This window comes from Carassius gibelio, chromosome A7, assembly GCF_023724105.1.
Source record: "Carassius gibelio isolate Cgi1373 ecotype wild population from Czech Republic chromosome A7, carGib1.2-hapl.c, whole genome shotgun sequence".
In the NCBI taxonomy this organism is placed as follows: Eukaryota; Metazoa; Chordata; class Actinopteri; order Cypriniformes; family Cyprinidae; genus Carassius; species Carassius gibelio.
The window spans coordinates 32081932-32105685 of NC_068377.1; the positions used below are offsets into that span (position 1 = coordinate 32081932).

The 23754-nt window shown below is 36.7% G+C and overlaps 1 protein-coding gene across 2 annotated transcripts in view; it reads left to right on the forward strand.

The window, feature by feature from the left end:
- Positions 1-22481, forward strand: part of LOC128017260 (kin of IRRE-like protein 1) — a 29998-nt gene extending 7517 nt beyond the window's left edge. Inside the window, exons 2-15 of one of the 2 annotated variants that reach the window (XM_052602556.1) lie at positions 6721-6870; positions 9213-9362; positions 9549-9706; positions 10483-10633; positions 11514-11619; positions 11858-12006; positions 12140-12267; positions 12618-12744; positions 13284-13384; positions 15091-15307; positions 15652-15759; positions 16530-16657; positions 17466-17579; positions 18723-22481. In XM_052602556.1, the coding sequence (XP_052458516.1) occupies positions 6721-6870; positions 9213-9362; positions 9549-9706; positions 10483-10633; positions 11514-11619; positions 11858-12006; positions 12140-12267; positions 12618-12744; positions 13284-13384; positions 15091-15307; positions 15652-15759; positions 16530-16657; positions 17466-17579; positions 18723-19337 (2402 nt within the window). In that variant the 3' untranslated portion in view covers positions 19338-22481. The remainder of the gene's footprint in view (positions 1-6720; positions 6871-9212; positions 9363-9548; positions 9707-10482; positions 10634-11513; positions 11620-11857; positions 12007-12139; positions 12268-12617; positions 12745-13283; positions 13385-15090; positions 15308-15651; positions 15760-16529; positions 16658-17465; positions 17580-18722) is intronic. The other variant, XM_052602558.1, reaches the window with a different exon arrangement.
- The last annotated feature ends 1273 nt before the right edge of the window (positions 22482-23754 follow it).

Consider the following 23754-nt stretch of genomic DNA (forward strand, 5'->3'; position numbering starts at 1 on the left):
AATGTCTGGTACACACGAGCACACACACACAAAACACATCTGGCATTCCCAGTCTCCTGATATTTGTTTGGAAAGCCAAATATTTAGTGCATTTAAAGGACGTCTGTGAGGTATTAAGTAATACTTCAAGCCTCGGCCCATTGGAAGTGGACAGTCCGTCCAAGCATTAGCATAGCACTCTGCTGATGACCCTTGAGGTTGCCATGGTCTCTGTATGTAATATTATGTCAATGTTCCCACAGTAGTCATGGCAACAATAGCTCCGGCAGCGAGTCACGCAAATAAATAATGTTAAAATCAACTGTATAAATGCTGCAGAAGATGAGACCCGGTGGACGAGAATGGAGCGAAATGGGGGAAGAGTAGGAAGCAGCGAGAAATAATTTCCCTTCCCTCCTATTTCGAATAGATTGGTTTCTATAGCAACTCTGGGCTGCACAGATAGGGGGACAAAGAGCGCGAAGGAGAGGAATGAGGGATGGAGGGGGAGAAAAGGATGAGGAGAGAGAGAGGTGTGAAGAGGGAGATGAGAACGAGAGAGAGCGACACAGGGGAAGAGGTGTTTCTCCTTGCTGTCAGGATGGGCAAGGGCGAATCAAGAGAAGCAAAGCGGGAAGATGATGGAGAGAATCCACCGGATGAGGCTGCAGACAAATAAGAGATGACGTGAGGAAATGTTGACGAAGGAGAGGGACACACAGACCTGTTACAAAGCAAAGCATTCGTACATGGTTAGCTAGTAACTGTAAAAACAGGCTGCCTGGGTGGATTGGACTTTTATTGAGATTTTTTCATTGCATGGCATAACTGTTCAAATGTTAAAAAGCACAAAGAGGCACACAAACACATAATCAAACCACATGCCTGCAAACATGCAAAAAACTTTTGGGGTAGTTTTTTTGCATACGTCAGCTGTTGCTATGATGACGCAACACTATGAACCAGTGAAAGTGCCTGATTGGTTGAAGAGCTGGAGAGCAGGGGATGAAAAAAGGCATGGAGAATGGGGTTACGATATAGGATGCATTAAAACGGGATGGATGTAATGATTATGACAGCTTTATGTGTGCTAATAAATAACATGGTGCTAGTTTATCAATGACAGCAATGCACAGAGCGGTTTAAGAAGCCAGCGACCTCTGAAATCAGAAACGGCCAATAAAATCATTTGAGCATAGAAAGCATTGAAAGTGGCTGTCTGTTCTTCGTCGAGGTGTCAAATGTTCACTCCGAGTCGTTTGTTTTCCCGTCACTCTGGCACAGGCACCTTGACCGCAGCAGGTGACGTATTCCTGGTCCAGACATACTCCTTTGTTGTCTGAGAGCGGTTAGCGCATGAAGTCACACAAGTGTCTGGTCCATTGCGCTGCATGTTTGTCTGATGTTGTGACGGTGCTGCTTTTACTTGTATCTAGGATTTTTACCTCGAAGGGTCTGTTTTGATTAAAGTATGCCAGGGAAGGTAATGAGGACAGTCCTTTTTTTGTCTTCGATTCTCATTTGCCATCTCAGAAAACACTGGGTGATTGTTTAACTGGTACTAAAAGAATGGAAAAATGAAAATAAACCAAGATGTGATGGGACACTATCACTGCTGTTTCCAGATGTCTTCAATTTTGCAGAAAATAAAAACAGTGAATTCACAATATTTGTGTGAAAAGCAAGTCAAAAATACTAAGTGGATTTTTTTTTCCATTAAAGATCTCCCTTCTCATCATGTAATCCACAGAGCTCTCTCTGGTTAATGGGAAAGGGGTGGAGCTTTTCCATTTTTATCTCTATTCATGAAGGGGTTTATATTTAAAATGACATCATCTCAGTCTTTGTTGGAATTTTTTCATACTGTAACACGCATCCGAAGGCATTCCATTGGATCCAGTTAGTCCTGGAGTGCCAACTGATAATCTTCAGGATTTATGTTTGTTGACAGAAGTGAGTTTGCTAATGTGCTTGGTTTGCAATCCGACGGTCCCTTGATGAGAGGCTGTTTTCTCAGGTTGGTCAAGTGGTGTGTTCCTGACACGAGTGTGGTGTGTAAGTGTGTGTGACCAAGTCTTCGTGCGGTCAGGACATTGGCAGTGTGGCACGGACTACTGCTGTTACCCAGGGATCAGTGACTCAAGAAAATCAGGCCACTCTAAATTTGTCACTGCAGCATAACCCACATAATGAAAACTATACAAGCCCTCTCTCGCTCTCACTCAGGTCTTCTCTCATTAGTTGTCTTTTACTCCCTCTCCAGCCACGTCTCTCTCCGTCTCTGTATTTGTGTTTCTGTCCTAATCTCCCATGTGTCTTTTCTCTTTTCCCCCTTTCATCCTTTTTTGTTTCCTTTTGGTTGATTCATAAATAACAAGCTCATGTAGTGAGCACGTATATGGGAGACTGGGGCTAGTTATCACAAGGGAAGTTGTCAGACGTGTTTTATCTCAGTAAATATGAGGTTTTGAGTCAAAATGTATAATGTAATGAAATCACTCATTCAATTTAAAATAGCAATATGATATTTTTTGCTATAGGCATTGGGTAAACAAGTGAAAACAATAAAACAGCACTGACATGCATTGAAGCAAAAGTTAACAATATACTGTATAATGAAGGTAGATTTGAACTATTTCAGGATGATTTTTTAAATAAATGTCATGTGAAATGTTATACATTTACAAAATTTCATTACAATATTTGTTGGCCAAAAGACTCTTCTCTTTTTATGAATTTTGAGTTTTATAATTGTTTTATGTTTTGCTGAAAAGCCTACAGGTTAAGTTGATCCAAAAATGAGCCTAAGGCAATCCAAGATGTAGATGAAGTTGTTTCTTCATGGGAACAGATTTGGAGAAATTTAGCATTACATGACTTGCTCACCAGTGGATCCTCTGCAGTGAATGGGAATGTGCCTTATGGGCTTTGGCTGCACACCTCTCAGCCGCGTATTGTTCTTCTACTGTTTCATGCATACTTCTCATTTGACTGCTTTCCGCATGCTGTACACAGGTTTGTACTCCCTCTAAATATATCGAAGTCTTCAGAGAATCATTAATCCGCCAGCTTTCTCATTTAAGGAATATATTCTATTAATGTACCATGTCTATGTGCACAAAACCCTTTAGGTGGAGGATGAATGCAGCTGAGTAATCTTCTATAGAAAGGAATCATAAATACACTGTTGCTTTACAGGACGGGCAGCTGTAGACCACTTTGTCACATTGGGTTGTATGACCTCCCTGTGGTGTAATACTGTTAATGGATAGATATGGATTTTAGTGAAGGCCAAATACTGCCCTGTTGTATAATAACAACAACTATGATAATTTGGGGCTGTATTTTCTGTAGAGCATGCAACGCAAAACAATGCAGGAATGTTTAGTGAATGTTTGAGTTGTAATGCAGTTGTTACGGTGTTTTAAGAGTGTGTTTATGCCATTGTTAGGTGGTTGCCTACTAGATCAAGTCATGAGAGACCACCCATAAGTCTCTATGATATGCTGGCCCCTTAAGGCGTCTTTTGTAAATTGTAAATATTATCACATTTGATTTTTCAAGTCCCTTAAGTGTTTGAATTTGCCCAAAATTTTTAATTATTTATTTATTTTTGTCATTTGCTCACCCTTATGTTTTTCCAAACCTGCATAACTTTTTCATTTTTTTTTTTTTTTTTTTAGTTAACATTTTTTTAAATTCTGCTTTCATTTTAGTACTTAAACGTTAGGTTATTTTATATCAGTTAGTTGCCAAAGCAAACTTTTCAAAGTTTTTCATTATAATGTTTATGTTTTATTTAATTGCAGCTTCATTTCATTGTACACAGAGCGATTTAGTTAACAATAACACATGTTCTACAGAAGAGAATCAGTCAAACAGGTAAATGCAATGACATGAGGGAGAGTAAATAAACTAAAATGTTTATTTTTTGGGTGAAACTGAACATTTTACGAAGTTCAAAGCGCATGACACAAAGGAATAACATATTAACTTCATTATCCTACAGAATATTTGATGTTTTTCATGGTCATTAGAGCATTGTTTCCTCTTGTTTGCCTTCATTAAATTTCACCCAAAGTGATCACGGATGTTGCATGAGAAGGAGAGGAAACATACATGAGAGAAATAGAGAGGAAGAGAGAGGGATGGGGTCATGGGGGGATGAGTGGGCATATGCCAGTTGTTAAGAAACGTAGAGAGATGGGGAGCTACAGAGGAATGCTGGAGGGCTGAGAGACGAGAGAGAGGGAGCGAGAGAACAAGAGAGGGCTAGAGGGCTGATATTTAATGTGATAAATGGATTGTGACAGCGTGTCTCTAAACCCCCTCCAACCAGAGAGGAAGACCACAGAAATAGAAGGCAGTTCTGGGGAGAGAAAAATGTATTTAAACAAAAAGGATAGAAAACGGCAAGGAATTGAAAGTGCAAAAGTAACGGCTGTTCTTGCTTATATTGCCACAAACTAGATGATGGCATTACCAGGGATTCCCATAGGAATGTGAAGTTAAAGGAAAAGTTCATTCCTGTCTTCATTTACTCACCATCATGCCTTTAGTGGAACAAAAGGAGAAATACTGAAGACGGTGCTTGTTGATCTTTTCCATGAAACATCTCTGAATGGCATTTCAAGGTTTATAATAAACACAGATGAACTATAAACATATCACAAACATGGTCCATGTGACATGATGCTGGAAACTGTGTTAGTTTAGCATTATTTATATATGATTATACTATTTATTAATGTTTTCCAATAGGCTTTTATTTTTTATATTTCCAATATTTTCTTTCAATTTAATATTTTTGATTTTTGATAATGATTTTTGCCTTAACAAAATGTCTCATTTTTGTTTATTTATATTTTGTTTTGTTTTATTCCAGCTGTATTTCAATTAACGAACATTATTTCTAATAGTTTAAGTTAATAATAGCAACACTGGATTGAAGCCATGTAAATAAGATGTGTGAGAATCAGAAATTAAAGTCGTTTTAATGAAAATTGTTACAGCCGCATTCATAAATTGGGTTTTTGAGTCTTGATCTTTGCAGTGAATCGTTTGATCTGGTTCACAAAACTAGTCCGAGTGATTCATTCATGATTCTGGTTCTCAGGTTCAGCTCATTGAGTTTATGATCCATTCACAGAAGTTTTCAACTCACTGGAGAGTTGAATGTTGTTTGGTTCCCAACATTCGTCAAAATTTGGACACGAAAGAAATGCATTAGGTAGGGAAAAACATTTAGTGTTATTGTAATATTATTTGTAGCAATTTTAGTAACTTAAACTTATTTAACTTACATTTTAACTAATGTTAACATTTAATATTTATATTTTATTTATCGTATATTTACATTTCATTATATCTTTATTTTAATTTTATTTTATGTATTTTTTAACATTGTTTTAGCTTAATTAACAATTAAATGAAGCCATACGATAGCTTTGTGTAAGAAACAAAATAAAATTTAAGTCCCGTGTCCTGAATCAGTTGATCTGGTTCACAAAAAACAGTCAGAATGATTTGTTCATGAATCAAACTAATCTGCTTCTAAAGTTCAACTCACTCAGTGATCCGGTCACAGATGTTTTTAGCTCACTGAAGAGGAAGATCAGTAACAACATTAAACAGGTCAATATCTCAAACACGTAGCTAAAAATATAGCACAGCAGCTTTTGTGATACTTTTCTGATTTACAAGTGTGTGTCAATTTCCAATCTAATAAACTTAAAGAAATAGTTCAGTTCAAAATGGAAAATTCTTACATTATTTTCTTTCTCTCTCTCTCTTACACACAGATAACACACACACACACACACATTTTTGGGTGAACTATCCCTTCAAGCTCCCATTCCTGCACGGAAAAGTGGAACTGGCGCACTTCATAAGTTCTCTTTTTGTGTTCTACAGAAGAAAGAAAGTCATATGACATTGTGAGGGTGGATAAAAATGATGACAGGACTTGAATTTTTTTAAAGGAAGAAAGAAAAAGGGAACAAGGAAGGTTGCAAACTGCTTTCTTATGGACTTGGAAAAGGGAGGAAAGACAGAGAGGAGAAGCATTGAGCGAAGAAAAGAAGAATGCAGGGAAAATATGAGTTGCCCTTAGTTAATTTACAACATTCTTGATTTCAGTCCAATTTAAGATCCACAACTCAGGCTCTGAATGAAAGCTTTCCTTGTAAGTCAGCTCTTCAAGCTGGAAACTCTGGAGTATCAAATATCCTCCTGTGTGTCAGAGAAAGAGAGCGATTTTGGTGGATACCATGTTTTGCGGGTGAAGAAATGTGTCTGGAATTTGGTATCAAGGGACACGTTTCTTCTTCCAAGAAACCACATTGACTTATTAGAAGAGTGATTGTAAGCGTGAAGCTGCTCAGTGGATGTAGGTGTAATGCTGCGTTTCAGTCATCGGTTCTTACGATTGTTGCTTGCGTTTAGTCACGTAGGCTATTAACTTTTACCTCTCTCAGTTTTAGTTTGAAATTCTCTAAATAAATTGTCACCATTGACTCACCCTCATGCCATTCAAAGACTGACTTTTCTCCATGGAATACAAAAGGAGAAGTATAGCAGAATGTGAATGCTTCTAAAGACTCCAGGTTAAACCAGGTTCAGGGTTTTAAGTATGATATTGTTGTGTTTTAACCTTCACAGCATTGAACACATAAAGTAAACTGAACTAGAGCCTCAGATCTTTCAGTAATTGAACTGTTATGCTTGTTCGTTGTGTTTCAGTGCGGACGGCGCGGTTCTCTCAGGAGCCTGCAGACCAGTCAGTGGTTTTGGGCCAGAGGGTGGTCCTGTCCTGCGTGGTCTTCAACTATTCGGGCATTGTGCAGTGGACCAAGGATGGACTGGCCTTAGGCATTGGAGAAGACCTCCGGGGTTAGTGATACACAGTGCTCTTTCTTTCTTTCTTTCTTTCTGTATTCATGTGCTTTTCCCTTATTTCTTTTTTTGTTCTTTCATGTTTTTCACTGTTTTACACTTTTTTTCTCTCCTCATCCACATAGCAAAACACTACTTTAGAAACTGCTTAACCTATGTACACTCTTTCAGTTCCATCTCTGATCTCTCTCACTCTTTTCCATGTTTCCTTGTTTTTTTTTTTTTACTTTTGTACTCTTATTTAACCACATAACACACTTAACCCACTCAGAACACGTCAGCAACAACATAGAAACACACTAAAACCACCCAAGACACCTTTGTAAGCAACTAACTTTTCTAACTTTTCTGTTTTCACTGTGTATACTTTCAGTTCCATCTCTCATCTTTCTCGCCGTTTTCGGTTTCCCTGTTTGCTTGTTTTCTGTCTCACTTTTGTCCTCTTTTCCCCTTTGCTCTTTTGCTTTCTGCTCCACTAGCTCATCTTTTCTCACTCCTTGTGGACTGTCATGAGAACAGTGAGGGCAGGATGTGGTATTTTTAACCTCTGCCGTTATAAATGGATAAATGTGGACCTGATAAACTACATTTGCTGCTTCGTCAGATTCGTTAAAAGGCATGAGGAAGATTTCTCTCTCTTGCTCTCTCACTTTGTCTCAGTGTAGTTGTATTTGCACTGTGATGCTTCACTGGTTTGTCCCCGTGGCTTTTATATAAAAGCATGTGAACAAATCCTGCAGTCACATACACAAAAGTGCGCACGCAGAAATACACACGCATCGCACACACTGAAAGCTCAGTCCCACATTAGAGAGAGGGCTGTGTGGGTTGGGGATGTGTGATGTAATTCACAGCAGAATTATTGTCATTTCTCTAGCAGCAGAAGCTGGAGATGTCCATGTCATAGCGCTATCATATATTACCAAAACTCTACTGCCTCTCAGTGGTGGATAACATCACTGCATACTTATTTTTTTTTACTCGTAAGTAGGCAAATGTCACTGTTGATATTTCTTAGGAGTTTTTTTCCCCTCAAATATCATATCTCTAAATATTAAAGCAATAGTTGAATATATGCAACTACCACTTTGATGCTTCAAAACATTCATTAAGAGACTGTAAACTAATCCATATGAACAAGGTAATCAATTCAGCTGAATATCAAATTGTTATATTAATATTGTACAATTTCATCATTTCATTATCTACTTATTATTTACAATACAAATGATTTTATTCACAACATTAGCTCTCTTGAAACACCTTAGTGTTAAAATAATCAAAACAGTACTGAGATAGATCAAGCTTTAATCTGCGCAAACCAAACTATCACTTTAATGTTATGATATGAGGGTTTTTTTTCATTCTCTAATAAAAAGATTTAAAATTAGCTCGTTCTGCACTGGAGAGTTGTTGGTGAAAACATACCGACATCGCTTTGACAAGATGCTTTCTTAACTGCTGTTTTCTCACCGGTGTCATGTTTGTTGCATTTACTTCATTACTGACAGGAAAGTGTCCAGCATATATTTACATATTCATCTAAACTCTAGTCTCAGCAGCATCTGTTGTGGCTGTGTTTGGACTATTGGTGTGACATTTGAACATTTGAGGTATCAGACCTTGTGTCAAGAATTAAGGGGCCTGCCAGATAAAACCTCGATTAGAGACTAGTGTTGTTAGCATCGAAATCACGTGACAAATGAGAAACAACGCCTCATTTTCTGTCCAATCATGTGCACAATTCACTTTGCGTATCAAAATATTAGAACCCTCAGATCTTACTCTAGGAGTACGTTTTCATTCTGACTTATTCAGTTATATTTTTAAATGAATAATATAAAGAATACAAATTATTTTAGGAAAATAAAATATTTGGCATATGCAATTACATGCATATGCTATCATATTGAAATTCATACTGGCATTAAATGCCACAGTTTAATGGGTAAATTAATTAATTAGAGAGAGAAATTCAACAAACAAACACACTGTTAGGTTTTATTTGTACATGTAACATGAATCGATCTATGGACTGTGTGGTGGCTGCTTGGTCCGACTCAGCTTCTTTCACAAGCTTTTGGTTGCTTTATTTTTCTGTTCTTTTCCCGGAACAGTTGAAGGAGAGCCTCAGTGCTTCATGAACACAAAACGCTCTCGTTGTGTCATGGCAACACAATGAACATGACATGTGACTGACTGGAAATCATTAAGGTTGGAAGTGGGACATTTCCACTCAAAAGTTCCCACATCTGACCTTGTCTCGAGCTCAGCATACCTACCTCCAAATCCTCACCAAAAGTGACAAGTTATGGTCTGTGTGTGCATGTCTCTTGCAGCCTGGCCGCGGTATCGTGTGTTGCGGCTGGTGGATGTTGGGCAGTATAATCTGGAGATCTCAGCTGCTGAACTCTCAGATGACTCTCTCTACGAGTGCCAGGCCACGGAGGCAGCGCTGCGCTCGCGACGGGCCAAACTCACCGTCCTCAGTGAGTGCTGTGTGTATGAATGTGTGGGTTTGCTTAGAAATGGGTCTAAATGGTCAATGCATGCTAAAAGCTTGTTGTTTTAGATGTTGGCTGTGATGGAATGAATGGGTTAATGTGTTATGAAATGAATAGATTTATGAGATGCTGTTATTAATAATTGAACCTCATATGTGTTTGTGTGTGTAGTTCCTCCCGATGAGCCGGTGATTGAGGGGGCCCCGGAGATCCTCCTCACAGCAGGGGTCCCATACAACATGAGCTGCGTGTCCCGCGGAGCCAAACCCGCCTCTGTCATAGATTGGCAGAAAGACGGCCTGCCGATAGAAGGGGCCATCAGCACCACAGTGAGACACACACACACACACACACACACACATGTTGGTATATGTGGTTTATGGGGACTCTCCATAGGCGTAATGGGTTTTATTCTGTACAAACTGTATTTTCTATTGCCCTACCCCAACCCTACACCTAAACCTAACCCTCACAGGAAACTTTGTGCATTTTTGGATTTTCAAAATAACTAATTCTGTATGATTTATAAGCGTTTTGAATTACGGGGACACTAAAACTGTCCTCATAAACCACTTCCTCATTGTAATACCTGTGTCATACCTATGTCATTATACAAATTTGTGTCCTCGTTAACCACATAAACAAGCACACACACACACACTCATGCACAACAATGTTTTGACTAATCTGAGTATGAGTATTATTCATTCACATGCACGTGACTCACTCCTCAGCAAAGACAAAAAGATACTGAAATCAACATGAAACTGTATTCACCACCTAATTTGATATTCATAATCTAACATAATTGTGTAAGAAGAACATTTACAGTGAGATTTTATTTAGTCTTTGAGGAATTCATCAGATAATGAAAGATGGGTGAGTAAAGTCATTTTGAAAACAAATGATTACGTTTTGAATAAATAGCAAATCATTTTTTCTTTTGGAATAAAAGTGGTTAATTGTGTACAAATCCAGAAACATGCATTAATGGTGCAAATAGGATCCTTTATTGTTCTTGTGTAAGCATCTTAATATATACTTAAATGTAAAATGAAACAAGCATGAGTTTGTTAGTACTCAGCAGTGTCATTTTGTTGTGTAGGAGCTGCTTCCAGACAGGAAACGCGTGACCACACGCAGTTACCTGCCCATTTCAGCAGTAGACACAGACACAGGGAAGAACTTTACCTGTGTTGCTACTAACCTGGCTGCGCCAATGGGCAAACGGACCACCATCACCCTCAATGTACACCGTAAGTCTAGAGCCCTTCCCAGCTTCAGTAAAATTTATGAGTTAAGAAAAAAGGAGGGAGCCAACGGTTTTTCATTTTATTTTACTTTATTTCCTATGATGCAGTGTGAAAAGTATCTATTTTAGACATCCAAAACTACATTGAAAATTAATAATTAAAATAAAATCTGCATTAAAATGATTTCTGAATGATGTCTGTGACACTGAAGACTGGAGTAATGATGCTGAAAATTCAGCTTTATCATCACAGGAATAAAATAAATTTAAAAGTGCATTTAAATAGAAATATGTTATTTTATATTGTGAGAATTCTTCACAAATTTCTGTTTTACTGTATTTTTGAACAAATGAATATAGCACTAGGAGGTGCACAAGAGACTTTTCTCAAAAACATTTTTTTTTTTTTTGCGTACAGGGCTTGATCTAACTCTTAAAATGTATTTTGTTGGTGTAACCTAGTTTAGTCAGGTGGATTGAGTCATATTAAATAATATTTTTGACTTGGATAAAACATGTTTGTTTAAATGCTACCATGTGAACCACATTTTTAGGGTGTTACAGTGTAGGAAGAGAAATGTGAGCGAGAAGGACCAGGTGCTGTCTTCTCAACCCACAAGATAGGACAAACTGTTCTAAAGCAGCTTTGGAGAGTATAGCACATTTAAAACCTTCTAAGAGGTTAAAACCCCTTTAAGTAGATAGCAAGGAGCATTACGAGGAACCATGATGTTCATCTGTGTTCAGACACTATATCAGTAGTTTCTGTTGCGTTGACTTCCACGGCTTCAGTCCACTCCAGCTCCTTACTGTCAGTTCTTCAATGTCCCTTTGGTCTAATGAATGGCTATGGCTTTATTATGTATTCTGAATGCCCTCTGCAGACCCACCGGTGGTGACGTTATCCATTGAGCCTCGCTCCGTATTGGAAGGAGAGCGAGTGACCTTCACGTGCCAAGCTACTGCCAACCCACCTATTATGGGTTATAAGTATGTCTCTTACTAAATGTGATGATTAAAAAAGGGGTTTCTTTTACATTCTGTGAGATTAAAAATTAATGACTTGTTTTATCAGGCAGATAAAGACATCCTATAAGTAGTATTAAGTCCAATATATCTTCAGTTCTTTTCTGTGACGGCTGTTATGCCCTTGAATTCGGTTCTGTACATGCTTCATGGGCCTGTCTTCTGCTTATGCATCACTGATTGGCTCTTTTGGCTTTGCTAGGTGGGCAAAGGGAGGTGTGGTCATACAGGGGGCGAGAGAGAGTGCTTTTGTCACCAAGGCTGATCACTCTTTCTTCACGGAGCCTGTGTCCTGCCAAGTGTTCAATGCTGTGGGCAGCACAAACGTCAGTATACTTGTCGATGTCCACTGTGAGTATTAACTGTTAAATTCAGTGTTTAAAGCGTGCAACCTAGCCTAGAATGTCTGTCTGTCTGTCTGTCTGTAGATAAATAACCATATAAAAAGCAAAATCCTGACCTGTTTAATCTCTGTTTAATGCAGTTGGTCCTATCCTGGTTGTAGAGCCTAAACCAGTAACGGTGGATGTAGACGCAGACGTCACTTTAAACTGCAAGTGGGCGGGAAATCCTCCCCTCACACTAACCTGGACAAAAAAGGGTTCAAGCATGGTGAGCATCTGCTTGTGGGTCCGATTAGTAAAACCTCCTTTCTGTTACATGCTCAGATTTTTTCTTTCTTCTCTCTTACTAAGATATATAGTAGGCTATCCATTTTTCCTCAACAGTTTATTTTTTTGTCTATGACATTTTCCCTCTGACTTTATCTCTCTTCAGTGAGATCTCCACATGTGTCCTTCTTTTCCTGGCTCTGCTTCTCTTCTATATTTATCTTCCAATGTGTTTTGATGTTGAAGCTGCAACCCTTCGTTCCATTTGTTGCTTTTTAGATAATGTTTAATGTGAACAGGTTTTATATAGTTTTTGTCTTTTCTCTCTCTCTCTCTCTCTGTAATGCACAGGTTTTGAGTAATAATAACCAGCTCTATCTGAAGTCAGTCAGTCAGGCAGATGCTGGTCAGTATGTGTGCAAGGCCATCGTGCCTAGGATCGGAGTGGGCGAGACAGAGGTCACACTCACCGTCAACGGTCAGTACAGTACTTTTATCTTATTGTACTAAGAAATAGCAACACCTTTGACCTTGAAGGGGTCATATTATTTTTGCTTTTCTTTAGTGTCAAGTAGCTCTTTGTTCATGTATAAGATCTGCAGAGTTACAAAGCTCAAAGTCTCCACACAAAAGTATTGATTCTATCTAAAAGTTAATGCATCTTCAGACAATATTTTGGTGGAAATGAATCTGTCATTTGGTATAAGTTAGTTAAATAAGGCAGATGCCAGCATAGAGAGTAGTAATCGAAAAGTATCTTGAAATTAATAAATTTCAGTGTATAATTTTTTTGTTGTTGGTTGTTGTTGTAGTCAAATTCAGTTCTGGTTCAACAAAAATGAGTAAAAACTATAAAGACATATTAAAAAAACATAAAAAAAAAAAAAAAAAGGGCAAAACAAAATTATTAAAACTTTTAAATGAAAATTAAAACAGACAATAAAACAAATATTCAGTAGTTTTTCTGATAGTGAGGTGTCTTTTGTTTATGCATTTGGTTTTGAACATTTTGTGCAGGTCCTCCCATCATCTCGAGTGAAGCGGTCCAGTATGCAGTTCGAGGGGAGAGAGGCGAAGTCAAGTGTTACATCGCCAGCACACCTCCCCCTGACAAGATCGTAAGTTACATTGCATTCTCTTGATTTTACATTTATGCTATTTTCCACAGAAATGGACAAAATATTCCTAAACAATTCTAATAACAGATATTTTACCATTTTCCTATTATTCACCATCTGGATACGTATGGTAAAGCTGGTTTCATAATGTAATTACCCCCCTTAGAAACCAGATGAGCTCACCTTAATCCAGTTTGAACTGGAATTAGACCTGAAGCCAAAGTAACTCTCTCTGCTGTAGATGGTTGTGATGTAGCTCCCTGTATGTGGCTTTCATACGCATCCGTCTCTGAAACTACTAGTGAATCTAATTTAAAATGACTTGTAGCTCAGTCCTGATGCATCTCCAGGATGAGATTTATGAAAAATGAAGTATGGGAACAGCGAAGTTGTTCTTTTAATGCTGTAGCCTTTTCAGATGTCTTGGTTTGTGAGGTAAATGGAAGCTTACCATGAACATGTGGAGGTATGCATTTTTAAATATTCTCACAGCTCAGCATTAATAATACAACCGTTTCAGTAGTTTTGAAAGGAGAACTGGTGCTTTCTCGCCATTATCCAGCCCCATGTTTCAGCACGGAAAGGCCGTATATCCCATTGCTGGTGTGAAATATGTGTTCATGCGGGCAATGTGAAGCAAATATAGTTCAGGTGCATTTTATGCACTTGAATATGCTTTTTAAATCCTAAATATTTATAAAGGATTTCCTTTTTCACTCCTGTATGAAATGTACTGATTGTACTGTTCAACTGTACTGGATTATTTTTGGTCCATTTGCTTCTCGCAGGACCTGCAACTGCAGATGTATTTCTAAAAATATAGATTTTATACTATTTATTTCTAAGCTATAACTTCATTGAATTAACATGGTTTTCCTTTGAAAATGTCATCAATTTACTGTTCATGCACACAATTTTAACAGAGTGAAAAGTTTGGAATAATTTGTAAATGTTTTTGAAAGAAGCATTTATTTCATCAAATATACAGTAGAAACTCTAAAGCTGTTGAAATAATAGGTTTCTATTTTAATATATATTTTAAAATTTCATTTATAAATTTTTGTGATGGCATAGCTGAATTTTCAGCAGCCATTAGTCCAGTCTTTAGTGTATGAAGATAAAAATGAAATTTAAATATGAAAAAAAAACTACAGTATTAATTTTCATTTTTATTATTATTCTTTTCATATTATAAATTGTTAATTTTATATTTGTATGTATTTTTAAATTTTCGAGTGGAGCCCAGGGAAGATAAGTGACCGAATCATGTTGTGAATCCAAATAAAGATTGTATATTTTAATATTTACATATCAATATCTTATGTTATTGTATATTTTTATACTTATTTCTAGTTGTTTCTTTCTGCAAATAAACAGATACTTTGGTACTTGGAAGATTTATATGAATATATATATATATATATATATATATATATATATATATATATATATATATGTGTGTGTGTGTGTGTGTATATATATATATATATATATATATATATAGATAGATAGATAGATAGATAGATATACATATATATATATATATATATATATATATACATATATGAGAATAATTATAGGTGTCATCTTGAACATTTCTTGCTGCAGGTTTCCCAAAATTCAGCCTTTTGCTGCTAAATATTAGTGATTTAAAAGTGAAGTGCATGTGAGTGATCTCTCACACCATGTGTGTGTTTGTTCTTCAGGTGTGGGCATGGAAGGAGAATGTGTGGGAGAAAGAGAAGGGGACTCTATCAGAACGATACACGGTAGAACAGAGCAAACTGACTGTACAGGGAGGAGCAGTGCTGTCCACCCTCACCATCAACAACGTCATGGAGTCAGACTTCCAGTCCACTTACAACTGCACCGCCTGGAATTCATTCGGACCTGGAACCATGATCATCACACTGAAAGAGACCGGTGAGGATACGTGCCTGCGTATGCACACTTCTGAATAAGGACAATCTCTTATATTGTATTTGTGATCGAGAAACATCATTTGTGTTGTCAATCTGGCTTCAAACTTTTTTTCTGAAAGAAAATAATATACTGTATGTAAGTACATTTAAACTGGTACATTGAAGCCACAGTCCAGCAGTTAATGCACATGTTTATGTCTGGTCTGATAACATTCCCTCATTCCTTTCTTTTCTTTTTCTTATCTGTCCTTTTCTGTCTTGATGATTAAAGGCAAAAAGACATTCAACAAAAAGCTAAAAATGCATTGTGGTGCTTATCTTTCTTTGTCTTTTTCCTTGCAATAGAAAGAGTGCCGCTTGGGATCATTGTGGGAAGCACTGTCGGTTGCTCGATTCTACTTTTCCTGTGTTTACTAGCATTAGTGCTGTTTTTGTATCGGCAACGCAAAGGAAGTAAGTTACAAATCTACAAATGACATTGAGTTTTCTTTTCTTTTTCACAATTATTGAAAATGAATAATGTGCTACCATTCAAGAGACAAATTTGAGGTCATCATTTTTTCTTATGCTCATCAAGCATCAATCTCATCACAGTAATATTGTGAAATGTTATTACAATTTAAAATGACTATTTTAATTTTCTATTTGAATGTATTTTAAAAAGTCATTGACTTACATTTTCAGCAGACATTACTCCAGTCTTCAGTGTGGCATTGCCATTAATAAATCATCCTAATAAGATTTGGAGAAACATTTCTTAAAATGATTAATGTTAAACACGTACAGTATAAATATATTTCATAGAACCCATGATCATTTTTTCTTCTCTGATGAACAGCACTGAATAATTTGAAATTGCATAGTTATTGTTGACTGTCACTTTTGATCAATTTATGGCATCCTCTCTGAATAAAACCCAAATGTTTGAACAATTAATTATATTATTAGAAAGATTGTTTTATTAATTTCCTACTGTTATACTAATTTCTCAGCCTGTCTAGTGAGCTGTGTAAACATCACCTAATTTAATAAACAGTAATATGAAAAAGCAAGTCTTGCAAACAGCGACATGCAAAGTTTGTCTTTGAGAATGTAGACATAGACGTAAATCTCTAAATGTTCACAAAACCCAAGGGGAGGCTTAGCCAGATTTAAGAACATTAATAATAGTCCTAAACACCTCAAAAAGCATGGTGGTGATGAATCAGATGTTTACTTTCCAGGTCGTCGAGGGGTCACGCTCGGCAAGCCAGATATCAAGGTGGAGACCATAAACAAAGAGACCCACAGCCTGGAGGAAGACTCGGGGAGCGTCTCCACAGCCACACGCATGGTGAAGGCCATGTACTCTGTGAGTACTTCTGACAACACACACAGCATTAACTCAACGATGGAGAGGGAGATTGAGATTGTGAAGCTTTTTAACATCAAACAGAATAGTTCAATTATTTCAAGTAAGATATTACTTATCAGTATTGCATTAAAAAAAATTGTAGTTTAAACTCGTGTACAGTTTGGCAGCTGGGGTTTTTTGACAGTATAATAATTTATCATGTATTATTCTTTCAAGAGCTAGACTATTTTGTAGGAACATAGGAAGGGAAATTTACATAGTTGATATTATTAAATAAATTAATATTTAAAATGATTACGTAATATCACTGTGCTAATATTAAGGGAAAGTGTATCTTGATGTAATGTTGTGTCAGTGGTGATTGTGCCTTGTCTTGTGAATCTTTGTGAAGCTGAACAGCACTGACCCTAAATAATTAATAACTCATACAGTTATTAACCACATGATTTGATCTGAACAAATTGCCCTTAAAATAGGTCAAGGTTAATTCACTAACACTTGAGTTACACAATGCTTTCAGTAAATAAAAACTGATAGTGAATATCTGAAACCTGCTTAACACATAACAAAGACACTTCTATCTTTTACAAAAATTAATTATTAATCATCTTTGCTTCCTCCAATGTATTTCCTCTTAAATAACATTTCCAAAGCTGAAATTAATCCTTTTTCTCTCTCAACTTCCCTCTCTTCCTTTATATCCTTCTTCTCTTCTCCTTCTCTTATCTCCTGTTGGTTTTCCTCCCCTCTTTCGTTGCATCTCTCTCTCCCCCTCTTGGTTGCTCTCTTGTCGTTTATGGTTTAGTTTTTACCTTCTGTGACCCTCTCTCCCTCCTCCCAGCCTTTTAAAGATGACATTGACCTCAAACAGGAGTTACGCAGTGACACGCTGGACACGCGCCAGGACTACGAGCTCAAGGTGGATACACACACTGATACTTGTGCACACACTAATAGAAGTGATGTACCACCTATACTTTGGTTTACAAAAACATGCAACTTCTATAGACCTCAACGGTCAAGTCCCATATCTACAAATCCTATTCACTATAGAAAAATTAGCCACATCATATGAACCTTTTTTGAAAGAACAACCGTTAGGTCCAAGTTAGTTTTTTATTGGGATATGCTGCTGTAGAAGCCATAATTTTCCCTTTGAAGAACTTCACTACCAATAATATTTAACCCACCAATCAAGAGTTTTATAGATAATAGTCAGTCTCACTAATATCATATAATATTTTTATAATATTTTTGCATGAAAATTTTGCAAATTATACGTAAATAAATGGTTTAGTATAGTTACAATAAGAAGTATATAATGCACTGTACACTTAAGGTAATTAACAGTGTACAATTAAATTTGCAATGCTTTGTATGATAAATATTTCATTCTAAAATAAAATACTTAAATATTTACTTTAAATACTTAAAATAATTATTTTATGAGTCAAGAAAGACTTTTCTCTTATTTTCAAATGCTTTTTTTGTTTCAGATTTAAGCTTGTAATGTTATTCGTTCAACTGGTTTGTTTGGATTGGTTCATAACTTAAAAATCTTCTTTTTTTTTTAATCCCTATGGAGAAACTGAATGGGGAAAATTCTTCTAAAATCAAGACTGTTGAAAAATGTGACACTGATGTGCTGTGTTTTTGGGCATACTTTTAGAATGATATATTGTTTTTAAAAGTCTACATTATTACACTTCCTGTCTTCAGTGTCCCATGATCCTTCAGAAATCATTCTAATATGCTGATTTGGTGCTCAAGTAACATTTCTCATTATAATTTTTTTTAAACAGTTGTGATGCTTAAGATTTGTGTGGAAACCAAAAGAACAGCATTTATTTAAAATAAACTGTAACAATGTAAAACTCCTTACAGTAATTTTGATTATTGTAATTAATAAAATTCCACCTCTGGTATGCAGGATTCATCATAAAACACCAACAGAATTATCACAATGCATGATTTTACCTGTGTACCCATGTTGAACAAAAGTACTTGAAATCGAGTGTTCACATATAAGAGCCCCATTGAAGATGCCTGTTGTCTTTTCCAGGACCCAACAAATGGCTACTACAACGTGCGAGCTTCCACTCATGATGAGGGACGTCCCGCGTCCCGATCCATGCACTACTCGGACTATCGCACCTCCGGCCAGCCAGGGGGCGCCGCAGCCATTGTGAGCAGTAGCTCAGGAGCTCCCGGAGCAACCGCAGGCCCGGGTACACCGAGCAGCTTGGCTCCGGGGTCCCGAGCGGGCTGCTACGACCCTCGCCCTCCCTCTAGACTCTCACACAACAGCTACGCCCAATTCAACACGTTCACCCGCGCCGGACAGTCCCAGCAGCCTCCACCCAGTTCTGGCCCACAGACTAGCGACTTCACTGATTGCAGCCTCTTGGACTCCACCGCTCAGCTCGGATATGAAAATTATGGCTACCCTCACTATCCGACATATCGGTTGGGTTTTGGTCCGCCTAGCCTCGCCCCGTTAGAAGGCGGGCCGGCGTATGAGATGTATGGAGTCGGGCCGAGCGTCGGCGCAGGAGGCGGAACCGGAACCCCAGAGAATGGACTTGGGAAATACGGCAGTTCCACACGGTTCTCCTACACTTCCCAGCATTCCGATTACTCCCACCGACACACACAGAGGATGCAAACACATGTGTAAACGAGAAGCGACACGTGTACGTAACAAGTTACGCTCATGTTATGCCGATATCGGCCATTTAAGTACACACACTCACACAGATACACAGGACGGGAATAATGAATAAATCTGAGATGAAGGCGGAGGGTGAACAAACAAAAGGAAGCTCAGAGTTAACGGAGGCCGAGAAATGAGAACGGGATGCAGGGCAGGAGCATCTAAGTGTATATTTCTCAGCTCCAGGAGCTGAAAGCGAAAGTCACAATCAAGAAAGACTGGTGTCTAGAAAAGATCTAAGATCTTTATACCATTCACTAAATCCTGAATGCTTTTAATAAGCACGATCACAAAGGTAGTTCCTGAAAATGAAGGGTGCCTCTTATAGGCTTATAGTCGGTTTAACAGCGGTCTCTGACAGAGATGCAGTACATATATGAATTATCTTCAAAGGCTTCTTCAACTTCTCTCCTTAAGCTTTGCATAGTTTAAAGGGCTTTTAATGACAAATTGCACAATACACAGTGGAGTCTAAAAGTAAAAAAAATATATATATTATTGTTTTATTTAAAATTGAAACTGAAAAACTGAAAATTTCAGGATGAAAAAAAATGTAAACCAGGAAATTAAGCAAAAAATATTTAAGGTTCTACACATTTTTTTTAGGTCACTAATCAAAATTACATTTTGATCATGCAAACAACTTTTTACAAATGATTTTCTCGCTTGCACTAAAGCCCAAGATGCTGTTTGAAACTTCCTCAAATCATGCTGGATTGCGTGGATCATCTTTAGAAAAATCTGGAGATGTTTCGGACAAGCTGCAGAATTCTGAATGACGGATATAAATATAGTAATAATCTGTTTACCGTATTTAAATCCATTACAGCAATGGTTCTCAACCAGGGTGCCTCAGCAAACTTCCAAAGTGGTTTCAAGAAGACTTCAGATTATTTAAAATAAGACCAAACTAACATTAAATATGATTAAAACTACTAGAAATTGGGGAAACATTTGTTTTTTTTGAAGAACCATGGTTCTTACTGCTTTAAAACATGGATGCTGTACATAAGGTAGCCTAATTTTATGAGTGATTTATAGACATGGAAAAATTACAAATAAATAAACTCCTTGCCCATTTTTATAATGAATATACATGTTCATTATGTTTTTTTTTCTTAATCTTAATCTTTATCCAGTAATTCAGAATGATTGAATATTAGAATGTAAGAAAACAAGACTTTTAGATCCCACTGTACATGGTTACCAATGTCACAAAATCTCCAAATATCTTTATTTTTTCATTCATTCTCAAATGAAGGTCTGCATTCGACAAAAGAAATGAAGAGCACATTTAAGATTACTCGTACAACCTTGTTAAACATTTTACTAGCCTTCTGTATTTGCGCAGAAAGGTCCAACTCGATTTAAAAAAGCACTTTTTAGCATTTGCAATAATACATATTACCCTTGAAATTTCAACATTATGACAGAGACAAGTTGAGGAAGCCATTAAACCGTTTTCAGACATGGTCAGCGACAGCCATTCAGTTCACTTTCCTACAAATAGTTCAGAACCATGGAATATATATATATATATATATATATATATATATATATATATTATAAAGTCTATATACATATTCATATACAGGAATGCCCCACTCTTTTCCATGGTGCTTTTGTAGTGGGGTCATTGTTTGCACTGCATTCTAGTATTCTAGCTTAGATTACCCTCATAATCAATATGTAATCTCTCATTTGCACACTAGGCTAGAGCGTTCTTTCTCTATGTTTTGAATATTACCTTCCTTTTTTGTCATATTTCTGTAAGTGATTCTGGACCAAAGGTTCAACGTTATAGATATCAGTCTTTATTTGGGTGATATTCACCTCAACGAACAAGAAAATATGCAGATTTGTTTGTTATCGTTGTTTGCAAATGTATTGGGTCGTGAGTGACCTAGAGTCTTTTTGTTTCATTTTATTTTGATGGTTGGGAACAGCAGAGAAGGTCTTAAACTGATCCAGCCTTAGGTCTCCAAACTCACCCTTACTGATCTAAGATCAGGCTGCTATCGCATTCGTCTTAAAGATTACAAAGATCAGATTGGAACTAATTTAAGGTCAAAGATCTGGAGTGGTTTTTAACGCCTCGCGCTAGTTGGACTTTCGTGTGAAGTTTGAGATCGGAGAGTCTTTCACTCACTTATTCACACAGACACACGCCTGACATTTGTGCCAAACACAAACGACTAACTTGAAGTATTGTTCGCCAATTAAGAAAAACTACCTTACAGGGGCCAGAGATGTACTTTGGCTATGAACAGTCTTCAACGGGTTTTGAAGGATGCCATTATCAAAGAAGAAACATGAGGATGAAGACATCGTCCACTTTTCGAGCGAGCCTTGTAAATACTTACCCATGTCTAATTCCACATTCAAGTATTATTTTACATCATCCAATGTGATGCACTCTTTAAATGCAGTATTGCTATGTTTTCAATTGCGTGAAGAAGGTTGACAAACACTATAGCGATGGTACTTTCGGACTCTGTACAGCACAGAGAGGATGATGAGGACCTGGAAACATCTTGACGACCTGCTTGAGCTGTCAGTCACTCATCCTTTGAATTGATGGACTGGGGAAAATCGTGTGGGACGTGTGACCCACTGGACAGTATTTGCATTCCCCATCCCATCTAAGAACTTGAAGCTCCATGAAGACCAGAAGAAGGAATATATGAAGGAGTGAACAAAATATAGAGTGGCCTTAGGAAAACATGACTTTTATATTCCCTCACTTTATAAACTGGCTAAAGACCAGAGGAGTGCGTGTAGGTATGTGTGTTTTTGTGTGTGTGATTGAGTGCAAGTGTGAGAATATGAAAATCTTTATGTAATCCGTTCATTTACTTCTCTCACGTTCCTGCTCCAAAACTTTTCTTCTGCTGGTAGGAGTGTAAACTGTATAACTGTGTCTTAGAAAATAAACGTTGACCTTACTGTACTGTTCTTGGTAGCTGAAAAATGTTTGACAGATGTACAACAAAAATTATTGATTTTTTTTTATTTCCCTTTGATTTTTTCCAATATTTTTTAAAAATGTTATGTAATTATTTTTTCACAGTATATCAGAAATAAAAGCACTGTTTTTCTAAGAAATCACTGAAGCATTGAATGTGTGGTTTATATATATATATATATATATATATATATATATATATATATATATATATATATATATATATATATATGTAATATAATATAATTACTGTTCATTCTTGATTTAGGGTAAATATCTTAATTAGTTTAAATAAAAATTGGTGTCAGCGACAGTAAAATAGGGAAAGAAAATTGAGAATATTGTTTAAATAAACTCGTACAAGTAAAATATGCCCAATATTAACACTGTTTTTAAAGTTAGGACCTGTCCATTACACATACACAATAAACATAGCAAAAACCATATTATGAAATGATAACAATTTAAAACAAATGTTTTTCTTTTAAACACATTTAAAAATGTAATTAATTCATTTCATGTTAAAGTTGAATATGCAGCAATCTTTTTTGCTCAAAGAACATTTATTATTATTATTATCAAAGTTAAATCAGCTGTGCTGTGTTTTTGTGAAAACTAGGATACATTTTTCAGTATTCTTCGAGTTCAAAATTACGGAGACCCGCACATGCCATGCGAGAAAAAAAATTTATAAATCGTGCGCACGATTACTCTTGCGTTCCCTAGATTTAATGTTGCGTTTCCTCGATTTGCTAAATCGTGCGCACAATTTATAAATCGAGTGAAATAGTAAATCGAGGGAATGCAACAGCACGTTTTAGTACAGTGAGGGAACGAATTGGTGCACACAATATTAATATAGCCTACTATTTTTTCCTCCACGTCATGTGCGGCGCTCCGTACAAAATGACAGCATTTATTTGAAATAATAAAAATCTGTTGTAATTTTATAAATATCTCTCCTGTAACTTAATCAATGCATCTTTGTTAAATAAGAGTAGCTATGCATTTCTTAAATATATATATTTTTTAATTACCCAAAATCCTTTGACTGGTGAGGCTGTCTGCAATAAATATATAACTACATACAACATTATACACAATCTGCAATATACATAATCAACTACAAATATCGCTAACATTCATATTAGTAAATGTATGAAAATTTACCATGTATCATGCCAATACCATGTTTACCACAGTATCTGTCGTAATGTCGATTCGTGAATGAATGAAAGGAACCGACTCAAAAGAACGATTCGCTCATAAAGGTAAAAAACAACAACGATTCTTCAGAAAGATATTGAGTGCATTGATGACTAAATATTTCACTTTTAAACAATTATTTCCACACTGAAGCTGTAATTATCCATAAACTATAACGACTGAGTCGACTGACACCTACTGGCTGTTTGT